Source organism: Hemitrygon akajei, chromosome 13 (genome assembly GCF_048418815.1).
Source record: "Hemitrygon akajei chromosome 13, sHemAka1.3, whole genome shotgun sequence".
In the NCBI taxonomy this organism is placed as follows: Eukaryota; Metazoa; Chordata; class Chondrichthyes; order Myliobatiformes; family Dasyatidae; genus Hemitrygon; species Hemitrygon akajei.
This window is the reverse complement of record NC_133136.1, coordinates 50,042,872-50,056,814: the sequence shown is the minus strand read 5'-3', so window position 1 is coordinate 50,056,814 and position 13,943 is coordinate 50,042,872. Positions and strand designations below refer to the sequence as shown.

The following is a 13,943-nucleotide window of genomic DNA, read 5'->3' as shown; positions in this document are numbered from 1 at the left end:
CTAGTCACCTTCTTGCACAGTCACTCGGTTTTTGAGGACAGCGTGTTCTAGGCAGATTTACAGCTGTGCCATATTCTTTCCATTTCTTGATGATTGACATAACTCTACTCCAAGGGAGAGTCAGTAACTTGGAACACTTCTTGTATCCATCTCCTGACTTGTGTTTTTCACAAAGATCACTTTATGGATATCTGTTTCCACTTTGACCTTTACACCGGGTTGTTTGGAGTGGTCTTTTGTCTTCATGGTGTAGTTTTTACCAGGACTCTGACTCACCAGCAGTTGGACCTTCCAGATACAGTTGTATTTTCACTACAATCAATTGAAACACCTTGACTGCACATAGGTTTTCAACAATAGATCTCTATTTAACTACCGTAGATTCCGGATTTTAAGCCGCTACTTTTTTCCCACATTTTGAACAGCTTTGAACTTTGCGGCCTTTAATCCAGAGCGGCTAATACATGATTTTTTTCATGCCGCCTCGTAAACATTTTGCCTCATAACAGTAGACCAATAAAATTGATGAGTAGTTCACAAAGGTCCAATGAAATTGTACGATAAATCAAGCACACTTTCACAATTAAATTATTGTAAATCAGTCATTTGTACTCACCCTCATCAACATGGAAAACACTCGAAGCATTGTGCTGCCTTATGGCAGTTACTTAGTTTATAATATTTTCGCTTAGTAATTCATTTTCTAGTTAAAGTTAGAAGAGTTTTAACTATATTTGTTTTCTGTACTACATTGCGGGATGCTATGACGTCACACCCGGTTTCGCGGTGTCTTGTGGGAAAAATGCCGTTTGCGATAAACGGAAAGGTGGGAGGGAGCACATTACGCGAGCGGCTTTGGATCTGAGCGAACGCTGCTTTTAAGTTAAAGGCGATCAATAACTTTTCCTGGTAGGCTGCAGTATATATATTTTTTACCAGTCGTTAGGAGATATTGGAATGTTGTTCAGTAAAGAAGTATACGCAACGTATATTTAAAAGTAGCCGCGTTACGGGCACGGTTCGAAAAAAAGCATTTGCAATATGTATTTGTTTTTGTTACCATATGGATTTAATTAAAAGTTAAAAAATCCTCATGTGTAATATCTTTCTGTGTAAATATCTCATATTACAACGTGGGACACCTGCGGCCGAAAATCCGGTGCGGCCTAAAATCCGGTGCGGCCTAAAATCCGGTGCGGCCTTTACAATTAAAAAATTGATTTTATTTCTAAAATTAGAGCCAGCGGCTTTTAATCAGGTGCGCTCTGTAGTCCGGAATCTACGGTAATTATGTGACTTCTAAAACCAATTGGCTGCACCAGTGATGATTTGGTGTGTCATATTAAAGGGGGTGAATAGTTATGTTTTATATTTGTAAATAAGTTAGATCACTTTGTGGAGATCTGTTTTCATTTTGACATGAAACACTCTTTTTATGTTAATCAGTGTCAAAAAAGCCAAATTAAATCCACCGTGATTCAATGTTTTAAAACAAGAAAACATGAAAATTTCCAATATTTTTAGAGGCAATATGTATATAAAAATTAAATAAGTAGTTCAAAAAGAGAGCAAAAATAGTAAAAATCTGCTGATGCTGGAAATCCAAGCAACATTCACAAAATGTCAGAGGAACTCAGCATCTATGGAAAAGAGTATAGAGAGGGAATGCTCGTGGGTACTATTCTGATGGCAGAGGTGAAGAAACTTGAGTGTGTCTCTTCAAGCTCCTTTACCTCCTCTGATGATAGTAATGAGAAGAGAACACGTGCTAGGTTATGAGTGTTGTTAATGCTGGATGCCACCTTTTTGAGGCATCCTCTTTTAAACATGTCTTCGATGGTAGGGAAGCTAGTGCCCATATTGAAGCTGGCTGAGTCTACAACCCTCTGCAGCTTCTTGATCCTGTGCTATAGAGCATCCATGCAAAATGATGATGCAACCAGTTAAAACAGAGCACTTGTAGAAATTTGGTGGTGTCTTCAGCGGCATACCAAATTTCCTTAAATTCTCAATGAAGTATATCCACTGCCTTATTTGTAATCACATCAATATGTTGGGCCCAGGATAGATCTTCAGAGATGTTGACTCCCAAGAATTTGAAACTGCTCACCCTTTCCATTGCTGACTTCTTGATGAGGACTGGTGTGTGTTCCCACATCTTCCCCTTACTGGTCCAAAATCAGTTTGTTATTCTAACAGGCATTGAGTGTGAGGTTAATATTGTGACATCGTTCACCCAGCTAATCTATCTCAATCCTGTACGCCTCCTCTTCACTGCCTTTAGATTCTCTCAAAAACAGTTGTGTCGTTGTCAAATTTATAGATGGCATTTGCACTGTTCTTAGCCACACAGTCATGGGTGTAGACAGAATAGAGCAGTGGGCTGAGTGTGCATTCTTGAGGTGCACTAGTATTGATGGTCAGCGAGGAGGAGATGATATTTTTGATCCACATTGACTAGTCTCCTGGTGAGGAAGTCAAGGATACAGTTGCATGGGAAGATACAGACTCCCAGGTTTTGAAGCTTGTTGATTAGTTCTGGGGGGGATGATGGTGTTTTAAACAGTGCTAAAATCAATAAACAGCAGCCTGAAATAGGTCTTACTATTGTCCAAGTCATCCAAGGTCGAGTGAAAAGCCAGTGAGATTGTATCCCCTGTAGACCTATTGTGATGGTAGGCAAATTGAGGTGGCTCCAGGTCCTTGCTTGGGCTGGAGTTAATTTTTGCCATGATTAACCTCAAAGCATTTTATCACAGTAGATGTGAGTGCAGCTGGTGATAGTCATTGAGGCAGCACACCCTGCTCTGCTTGGGCACCAATAAGATTGATACCCTTTTGAAGTAGGTGGAAACCTCAGACTACAGCAGTTAGAGATTGAAGATGTGCTGTAGGTTTTCTGTGTTTCTATGTAACTCCACGCAAATATCCCTGAACACTTGCCACATTATATACCTTTCCACACCTGTACTGTACCCAGTGTTATACACTGACAGACCCTTACCCACCTGTACTGTACCCTAATGTTATACAGTCACAGACCTATCCTCACCAGTACTGTACCCCAGTGTTATACATTTAAACCTGTCCATGTTCCCTTTCAGTTCACTGCTACAGTGCACCAATGAGCAGCCAAACAATCTTTTGAGGCATTGTACTCCCTCGTCAAGCAATTAACTCCTGCCTCAATAACTTAAATGTGTTGTCACAGCACCTCTATTTCCTGAAGGATGCACATCACTTAAAGCACTCAGAACATGCACATAATCCATTCTCCTTAGAGGTTTTCCATGTTCCTCCGAAGAGCTTTAATGAAAGTTTCAATACTACGGCAGTCCCATTGACATCCGTGGCAAACACTCACTAGTATAACCAATACAGCTGAGCTAATGAATGTCACATTACCTCAGGCACTTTGGCATGTAGAGGTTTGGGAGTTGAGAGCTAGTGTGAGGTTATTCATTTTGGTCTCCAACCAACCACATCCTTCCTAAAGTGTGGCAACCAGAAGTACATACAATACTCCAAAGGCACTTAATCAGTAAAGTTTCAACATAATGTCCTAATTTTATAGTCTCTACCCCAACCTATGACAATGATTTTATTTCTTTATTTCAGATATAGCACGGTAACAAGCCCATCCGGCCCACGAGCCTATGTCACCCAATTACATCCATGTGACCCCTTTTTGTGATTTTTATAAATAGCCTGGATAAGGAAGTGGAGGGATGGGTTAGTAAATTTGCTGATGACACAAAGTTTGGGGGTGTTGTGGATAGTGTATAGGGCTGTCAGATGTTACAGCGGGTCATTGATAGGATGCAGAACTAGACTGAGAAGTGGCAGATGGAATTCAACTCAGATAAGCATCAGGTGGTCCAGTTTGGTAGGTCAAATATGATGGCAGAATATAGTATTAATGGTAAGATTCTTGGCAGTGTGGAGGATCAGAGAGATCTTGGGGTCCGAGTCCATAGAACACTCAAAGCTGCTGCACAGGTTGACTGTGTGGTTAAGAAGGTATACAGTGTATTGGTCTTCATCAACCATGGGATTGAATTCAAGAGCTGAGAGGTAATGTTACAGCCATATAGTACCCTGGTCAGACTCCACTTGGAGTACTGTGCTCAGTTCTGGTTGCCTCACTACATGAAGGATGTGGAAGCCATAGAAAGGGTGCAGAGGAGATTTACAAGGATGTTGCCTGGATTGGGGAGCATGCCTTATGAGAATAGGTTGAGTGAACTCGGCCTTTTCTCCTTAGAGCGACGGAGGATGAGAGGCAACCTGATAGAGGTGTATAAGATGATGAGAGGCATTGATCTTGTGGATAGTCAGAGGCTTTTTTCCCAGGGCTGAAATGGCTAACACAAGAGGGCACAGTTTTAAGGTGCTTGGAAGTAGGTACAGAGGAGATGTCAGTGGTAGATTTTCTACGCAGAGAGTGGTGAGTGCGTGGAATGGTCTGCCGGCGACAGTGGTAGAGGTGGATACAATAGGGTCTTTTAAGAGACTTCTGGATAGGTACTTGGAGCTTAGGAAAGTAGAGGCCTATGGGTAACCCTAGGTAATTTCTGAAATAAGTACATGTTCGACTCAGTATTGTGGGCTGAAGGGCCTGTATTGTGCTGTAGGCTTTCTATGTTTCTAAGTCCTTGAACACTCTCCCCAGTTGGTTGCATAGATTTTAAGTGCCTTTCTGTTATGTTTGTAACTTCAAAACATAAAAACTAATTAAAAGCGAAAAAACTGAGAACTGGAAATAACGTGTTGAGTTTTACTTTTATTTGACATGGTGGCGTGATGACGTATGCTGTTCACATACTTCATTCACGGAACCATACAGTTGAAGTCAGAAGTTTACATACACTTAGGTTGAAGTCATTAAAGCTCATTGTTTAACCACTCCACAGATTTCATATTAGCAAACTATAGTTTTGGCAAGACATTGGGGACATCTACTTTGTGCACGACACAAGTAATTTTTTCAACAATTGTTTACAGACAGATTATTTCACTTTTACTTGACTATATCACAATTCCAGTGGGTCAGAAGTTTACAAATAAAATCAAAAGAAATCAGCTAAGAGCTCAGAAAAAAATTGTGGACTTCCACAAGTCTAGTTCATCCTTGGGAGCAATTTCCAAACGCCTGAACAAACAAAAGTATGAAAGTATAAACACCATGGGACCACGCAGCTGTCATACTGCTCAGGAAGGAGACGCATTCTGTCTCCTAGAGATGAACGTACTTCGGCGCAATAAGTGCAAATCAGTCCCAGAACAACAACAAAGGACCTTGTGAAGATGCTAGAGGAAACAGGTAGACAAGTATCTATATCCACAGTAAAACAAGTCCTATATCGACATAACCTGAAAGGTTGCTCAGCAAGGAAGAAGCCACTGCTCCAAAACCGCCATAAAAAAAGCCAGACTACTGTTTGCAAGTGCTCATGGGGACAAAGATCTTACTTTTTGGAGAAATGTCCTCTGGTCTGATGAAGCAAAAATTGAACTGTTTGGCCATAATGACCATCATTATGTTTGGAGGAAAAAGGGTGAGGCTTGCAAGCCAAAGAACACCATCCCAACCAGGAAGCATGGGGGTGGCATCATCATGTTGTGGGGGTGCTTTGCTGCAGAAGGGACTGGTGCACTTCACAGAATAGATGGCATCATTAGGAAGGAAAATTGTATGGATATATTGATGCAACATCTCAAGACATCAGCCAGGAAGTTAAAACTCAGTCGCAAATGGGTCTTCCAAATGGACAATGACCCCAAGCATACCTCCAAAATAGTGGCAAAATTCCTTAAGGACAACAAAGTCAAGGTATTGGAATGGCCATCAAAAAGCCCTGACCTCAATCCGATAGAAAATTTGTGGGCAGAACTGAAAAAGTGTGTGTGAGCAAGGAGGTCTACAAACCTGACTCAGTTACACCAGTCTTGTCTGGAGGAATGGAACAAAATTCCAGCAACTTACTGTGAGAAGCTTATGGAAGGCTACCCAAAACATTTGACCCAAGTTAAACAATTTAAAGGCAATGTTACCAAATACTAACAAAGTGTATGTAAACTTCTGACCCACTGGGAATGTGATGAAAGAAATAAAAGCTGAAATATATCATTCTCTCTACTATTTTTCTGACATTTCACATTCTTAAAATAGTGATCCTAACTGACCTAAGACAGGGAGTGTTTTCTAGGATTAAATGTCAGGAATTGTGAAAAACTGAGTTTATATGTATTTGGCTAAGGTGTATGTAAACTTCTGGCTTCAACTCTATATGTACACATACATATATACAATTGCCTATAAAATGTATTCACTCCCGTTGACAGTTCACATGTTTTATTGTTTTACAACATTGAATCACAGTAGATTTAATTTGATTTTTTTGACACTCATCAACAGAAAAAAGACTCTTGTGTCAAAGTGAAAACAGCTCTCTGCAAGGTGGTCTAAATTAATTACAAATATAGAACACAAAATAACTGATTGCATTAGTATTTACCTCCTTCAAGTCAGTGTTTATTAGATGCACATTTGGCAGCAATTACAGCCTTGAGCCTGTGTGAATAGGCCTCTATCAGCTTCGCAATTCTGGACATTGCAATTTATCCCCATTCTTCCTTACAAACTGTTCAAGCTCTGTCAGATTGCATGGGGACAATGAGTGAATTGCCCTTTTCAAGTCAAGCCACAAATTCTCAATTGGACTGAGGTCTGGATTCTAACTTGGCCACTCCAGGACATTAACTTTGTTGTTTTTAAGCCATTCTTGTGTAGTTTCGACTTTATGCTTTGGGTCATTGTCTTGCTGGAAAACAAATCTTCTCCCAGGTTGCAGTTCTCTTGCAGACTGCAACAGGTTTTCCTCTAGGATTTCTCTGTATTTTGCTGCATTCACTTTACCCTCTACCCTTACAAGCCTCCCTGCGGTGGTAAAGCACTCCCACAGCATGATGCAGCCAGCATATTCACAGTAGGGGTGGTGTGTTTTTTGATAATGTGAGGTGTTTGGCTTATGTCAAACAGAGCACTTAGTCTGGTAGCCAAAAAGCTCAATTTTGGTTTCATCAGATTATAGAACCTTCCTCCAGCTGACTTCAGAGTCTACCATATGCCTTCTGGTAAACCCTAGCTGAGGTTTTATGAGTTTGTTTTTAACAGTGGCTTTCCCTTTGCCATTCTTCCATAAAGCTGCGGTTAGTGAAGCACCCGGGCAAAAGTTGTATGCACAATCTGTCCCATCTGAGCCAGTGAAGCTTGTAACTCCTCCAGAGTTGTCATGGGTCTCTTGGTGGTCTCCCTCACTACTCCCCTTCTTGCACGCTCACTCAATTTTTGAAGATGGCCTGCTCTAGGCAGGACTCTGCAGAGAGTGGTGTGGACAGCCCAATGCATCTGTAGTTGTAAGCTTCCCATGATTCAGGACATTTACAAGGACAGGTGTGTAAAAAGGGCCCATAGGATCATTGGGGAGCCAAATCACCCCAACCACAATCTATTCCAGCTGCTACCATCCGGGAAACAGTACCGCAGCGTAAAAGCCAGGACCAACAGGCTCCGGGACAGCTACTTCCACCAGCCCATTAGACTGATGAACTCATGCTCATTTGAGTATATTACATTGACTGTTCTATTTATTATAAATTACTCTGATTGCACATTGCACATTTAGATGGAGACATAACGTAAAGGTTTTTACTCCTCATGTATGTGAAGGATGTAAGAAATAAAGTCAATTCAATAGAATTTACAGTTGTGTCATATTCTTTCCATTTGTTGATGATTGACTTGCCTGTACTCCAAGGGACATTCAGTGACTTGGAAATTGTATCCATCTCCTGACTTGTAATTTTCAATAACCTTTTTGTGGAATTCCTTGGAGTGTTCTTTTGTCTTCATGGTGACAAAATACTGCCAGAATACTGACTCACCAACAGTTGGACCTTCCAGGTACAGGTGTATTTTTACTACAATCAATTGAAACACCTTGACTGCACACAGTCTCCAAAAACAGATTTCCATTTAACTAATTATGTGACTTCTAAAACCAATTGGCTACACCAGTGATGATTTGGTGTGTCATATTAAAGGGGGTGAATACTTATGCAATCAATTATTTTCTGTTTTGTATTTGTAATTAATTTAGATGACTTTGTAGAGATCTGTTTTCACTTTGGCATGAAAGAATCTTTTTCTGTTGATTAGTGTCAAAAAAGCCAAATTAAATCCACTGATTCAATGTTGTAAAACAATAACCATATAACAATATAATAAAACATGAAAACTTCCAAGCAGGTTGAATACTTTTTATAGGCACTGTATATATACCTAAGACTTTTACACAGCACTGCATATTTAAAATATTACTCAAGTTTGACCTAAATATTAAAAACACCTGTCCTCCCTGCTTAGCTATAAAATCCAACTCAAGATAGAATGCATCTTTTACACAATATACTATGTAATACAACTATTATTTAGATATCCACAGTGTAATATATTTTAATTTGGCCCATTCAGGCCTGAAGATTTAATTGCTGATAGAGGTGTATAAGATGATGAGAGGTATTGTTCGTGTGGATAGCCAGAGGCTTTCTCCCAGGGTTGAAATGGCTAACACTAGGGGCATAGTTTTAAGGTGCTTGGAAGTAGGTACAGAGGGGATGTCAGGGGTAAGCCTTTCACACAAAGATTGGTGGGTGCGTGGAATGCACTGCCGGTGATGGTGGTGGAGGTGGATACAATAGGGCATTTTAAGAGACTCTTAGATAGGTACGTGGAGCTTAGAAAAATAGAGAGCTATATGGTAGGGTAATTCTAAGCAGTTTCTAGAGTAGGTTACATGGTTGGCACAACATTGTGGGCCAAAGGGTCTGTAATATGTTGTAGATTTCTATGTTCTACACTCTGGGGGTTTTCTTACTCTTGTGAGATAATCACTTTCCTGATTATGGGGATCACTCTGCTTCACAGGTGAGACTTACAGATGTGAAACAATATCAAATTCTTTGGCCTCCTCCATGTTGGTTGTAGGAAGTGGATCTGACAGCTCTGGATATCTTTATGCGTTGCTCCAAAGAGCACTATATGAGGTCATTCTTACCCTCAACCATTAGGCTCTATAATGAGTTAATCTATAGCCGGGGAAGCGATGACCCCCTCTGTTAGACTGTTTGAGGTAACTTATTTTTTTATTTCTTCCTACTTCTCTTCTAATATTTGTATATTTGTGCACTCGTAATGCTACTAAGACACTGTAATTTCCTTTGGGATCAATAAAGTATCTCTCTGTCTATTTCTTCTGGACACATTGGCATCCTTAACAATGCATGGCAAGCTTCACTGGGATGATGTGGATCAATATGTGTGAGTACATATTGAGTCTGACGCCAACAGTTCCTTTACCTTTTGGAAAGCCACCCCTCACTACTTTGTCCATTGCTATTTCTTCCCGATTTGTAGTAATGAGTTCAAGGGATGGAGCACAGTAGTCAGGTTTGGCAGGAACCTGTTATAATAATTGACAAATCCTAAAAAGTACTGCAAATCTGATACATCCTTTGGCCCTAGGTCCAGGACATCTACCACTGCTTGAATTTTCTCTGCACACTTGTGTAATTTTTGTGCGTCAGTGGTGCAACCACAGTAAGTGATGCTGGTTTAAAGAATTAAGATTTGTTACATCATGCTTTGAGTCCATAATCTTCCAATCTTTTAACATTGCCTTGAGATTTTGGAGAGGTTCCTTACCAGTCACAATGATGCCATCCAGGTAACACAGTGTGTCTGGACAGCCTTGCAGCACCTAGTCTATAGCTTTCTGACAGAGTGAAAATGCAGATGCTACTCCAAAAATAAGTATTATAATGATAAAGTACTTTTAGTGTTTATGGTGAGAAACACTCTGGACTCTTCTTCCAATTCTACCCATAGGCAAGCTTCAACTAAGTCCAGAAAGATTTGCAAAGATATCAGTACTTTTTAGTAGTGGGTTGATGGTGACCTTAAAATCACCATACATCCTGACAGACCCAACCTTCTTGGCTACTGGGACCACTGGTGTTGGCCATGGGCTCCTAGGAAAGAATACCTTCAGCCTCCATGTGATCCAGCTCACCGGCTACTTTATCAGAGATGGTGTAAGAAACTGAACAGGCTTTCTAAAATTTGGTGTGGCATTTTCATTTAATACTATTTTGCCCTTGATATGTTTGAGTTTTCTGGTGCCATCCTTGAACACTGCGGTAGCATCATCCAGTATTTTCCTTAATTCACTTTTGGTTTACTCTATTATAGGTGATTTGACATGTAAATGGTGGATGGTTCTCCAGTCAAGTTGGAGTTATCTCACCAAGCACATCCCCACAATGCTGGCCCTCCTGTTTTTTTTTTACTGCATACAAGTCCAGTGTGGCTTATTGGTTGCTATATTTCACTGTAAGAAATGTCATTCTCACAGGAATGATCTTTTCTCCAATGTATGTTCTTAGTTGGATATCTGCTGGTTGCAGTTTAGTATCTTTGAAATGTCATTCAGATTCCTTGTGTGGAATGACTGAAACAGGCAAGCCAGTGTCCAATTAGATTTTAATTAATTGGCTATTCATTTCTGGTTTAAGCCATATTGCTTGTTTATTGTTCGTTTTTCACATTGTAAATCTCAGGGCTACTCAGTCCTGTGTCACTTCCATCATTATCAGATTGTTCAACAGAATGTAGATTAGTGCTTTTTGAAACAGCAACTTTTTCTATTTTTCTCTTTCCTGTGCAGTCCATTTATTTTAGTTTGCCTGACATGCTATTTGTATGTGTACTTTGTTGCATTTTGTGCAAGTTTCAATTTTAAATCTGAATTGTTCTGGTGTGCATGAGCCCCTCCCACAACAGTAACACAATTTGTTTGGCCAGGCTGGTTTCTGTTTAGATTTTGTAATTTTATTCAGGATCACTTTCATTCCTCACTGCAACTCAATTTTGAATCTCTCTGTGGTTTCCATTGATACAACAATTTCAATTGTTCTTTTAAATATACGTTATGCTTCCATTAGTATCCATTTTTGAAAGATTTCTTAGGTGATTCCACAAACTAAACAATCTTTCATGCATCATTAAGCCCAAGACTGAGCAGACATTGCTCAGACAATCTCTTCAATTTAACCATGTACATTTTGAAGTAGACTCCTCTTTGTTTTGATTCTGCTTACGAAACCTAAAGCTTTCTGAAATCAACAATGGTTTTGGCTCTAAATGTTCCTGCATTACATTTACGATATCAGCAAAACTCATTTTGGTTAGATTGGCAGAAGCAGTTAGCCTTTTGTGCATTAGTAAGTTTAGAACTTCCACATGAATGTGAAAATTTGAAATATGCTGATCACACTGGGCAAGAGTATTCCTGACTAAGAGCACCTATCTAACAAACTTTTCATATTTTGAAGGTCACTTTTGATTAACCCATCCCTAACCCAGTCCAATTCACAAATCTCATTTACTTTGCAGAACGTGCTGTAAAACCGTGTCCAATTGATTTAGTGGTATTTTGCTCGATGTATTGATGGCAACTGACTATTTTCTATTAATTTTATGTTGTCTAGTTTATTTTGTTTGTATATATGTTTCATTATCCAAACAAACTTTGTATCTGGTTACATAGGAAATGTTTGGCCTAGGTGTAAATGGGGATCGCGTAAGGAGGTTTGACTGTGGGGGTAATGGAAATTACTTAAAACATTTAGACTGGCAGCAATGAACATCCATTTGTGAAAAATAATACATATTTTTATTTTAAAATGTCTGCAATTTGTTGTCATAATTGTCAATGGTATAAAATGAAAAGGTGTTTCAATGCGCTATTGTTATGGAATGCTCAGATGCAGATTTATCCGTCATTCTTGTAAAAACAACACTTTCCCTACTATCATTCCTCAGTTAAGTTACCCTGCAGTTTTGGAATTCTCTTTCTTGTTTTCAAGACTATAATTTTCATCTTTCTGTCACTGTAATTTATTCCAGCTCTGCAAATCTGTGACATATCTGCCTTTCCCCAGTTCCAGCAATCTCCGTTTTAATCTCAAAATTGGTGGCAGCATCTTCTGATGTGAGACCTCAACTTTTGAGAATCCTGTCATAAACTTCTCTTTTTTTCTAATCAAGTTCTTGCCTCAAAGTTTTTCAGATAGCTTTATTTTTCACAAAGGCCTGCATGGAAAAGCTCTCTTGGGGAAAGCAAATAGCCTGTTTTTTTTTCCCCCATATTCTTCGCAATTTTAGCCCATAAACAAAAACTAATATTCTGATTTCTACAAATAGTAAAGAACAGTACTTTCTGGTGTGCTCTTTTGCGTAAACAATTTTATTATTTTCTTTAGCTTTTTAAAAAAAAATTTAACCCAATGATGCTTCTAGAAGAGAGCTCTATAGCTACAGCTGCATGCACCTTAGGAAACCCATACAGTCACAGGGTATTTATGTAAATTCCACACAGATGACACCCAAGATAGTAGCCCTGAACCTGGGTTGAACTCATCTAGTCCCACAATTGTAGAAGATTCCGCCCGTCTTCATTCTCCTGTTCTGCTGCATGCTTGATATTGCTCAATCTACCAGGGTGACCATTCCTTTAATTATAGGTCTGAAATCTGTCTATCAATTACTATAGCTCTTTTACTAATCTAGTTATTTTTACAGTCCAATCCTTTATTTTAAATGGATTTTCTACACTCTTTCAACAAGTCTCTTAAATATATCCAATTGCTATCTCACTAACTAGTGAAAATAAACTATCTTATAATTCAATATAGTAAAAAAAATCACTAAATTACCATATGATCTTTTCTGCATAGGTACTAAAAATAAAATTAATAAACATTGAATTTGTTTTGGATTTTAAAATGTGGATATGGTATTACCTCTACAGTTAACAAAGGTCAAGAAATGACATAACTCTTTTCTTTTGCAGGTTTTAAGTCTAGAAAATCACTCTCAAGGCAGGTGAGTGCTTATGAAACAATGGGACGTATTTTTACTTCTGGTTGGAAAACTTGCGATTAGTGCATATTTCACTCCATAACAAAAACTGACCAGGTTCCTTGATTATATGGATCAGTTTTGTTTTCTAATTCCTTTATGTACTGCACACCAAATATATGATACTGTTTTGCTTTGTGCCGATTCCAGACACAAAAACAGTGAAACTACACGTTTTGATCAAAGACGCAAAGAACTGTATGACTCTAATTTTTACAAAGTAAATCAACTAATTGAATATATCTGCCTATATAATGCATCAAGCTAAAATCAGATTGCTTTTGACAAAAGATAGGAAAATACAAAATACTGTATATCTAAATTTCTTCTATTCCTATTCAGATACAGCAATTTACTATATAAATTTAACTGACTTTATAGCAAATATAACAATGGTAAATTGTGGACGTAATTGTGTTGTCACAGAAGCAATAATTGCCAGAAGTTAAATTGAAAATATTTAGTATTTTTGCTTATAATAATAGAATTAATGTTAAGTATCAATAGCTCAGAAGAGGGAGGGAGCATAATAAAATGTTTTTTAAAACTACATTCACCAGATATATATGATGCGTACAGATCCTCTTGCAGGATAATATAGAACTAGGTATCACTGTTTAAGAGAAGTTTAACACTGAAGGTAGGTAATGTAATTTTTTTTGTGTCAGAAAGTCATGAGTCCTCTGAACTGTTCTTAAAAGGGAGGTGTAACCAAGAGTATTACACATTTTTATGACAGTTAGGTAGATTCTTGGAAAACAAGGATATTAAAGATTACTGAAGGCTGTGATGTGGAATTGAAGCTAAAATCAGATTTGCTGTAAATTATAGAAATTACTTAAATGTGAATGATGTATACCTGCTCCCTATTCATTTATTCATATGTTTGTATATTAAATAA

The 13,943-nt window shown here is 38.6% G+C and overlaps 1 protein-coding gene across 2 annotated transcripts in view; it reads left to right on the top strand.

Annotated features, from left to right (window-relative positions):
• micu3a (mitochondrial calcium uptake family, member 3a) overlaps positions 1–13,943 on the top strand; it is a 153,909-nt gene that overhangs the window by 45,421 nt on the left and 94,545 nt on the right. For both annotated transcript variants that reach the window (XM_073064596.1, XM_073064595.1), the window contains exon 3: positions 12,975–13,006. In XM_073064596.1, coding sequence (XP_072920697.1) covers positions 12,975–13,006 — 32 coding nt within the window. The remainder of the gene's footprint in view (positions 1–12,974; positions 13,007–13,943) is intronic.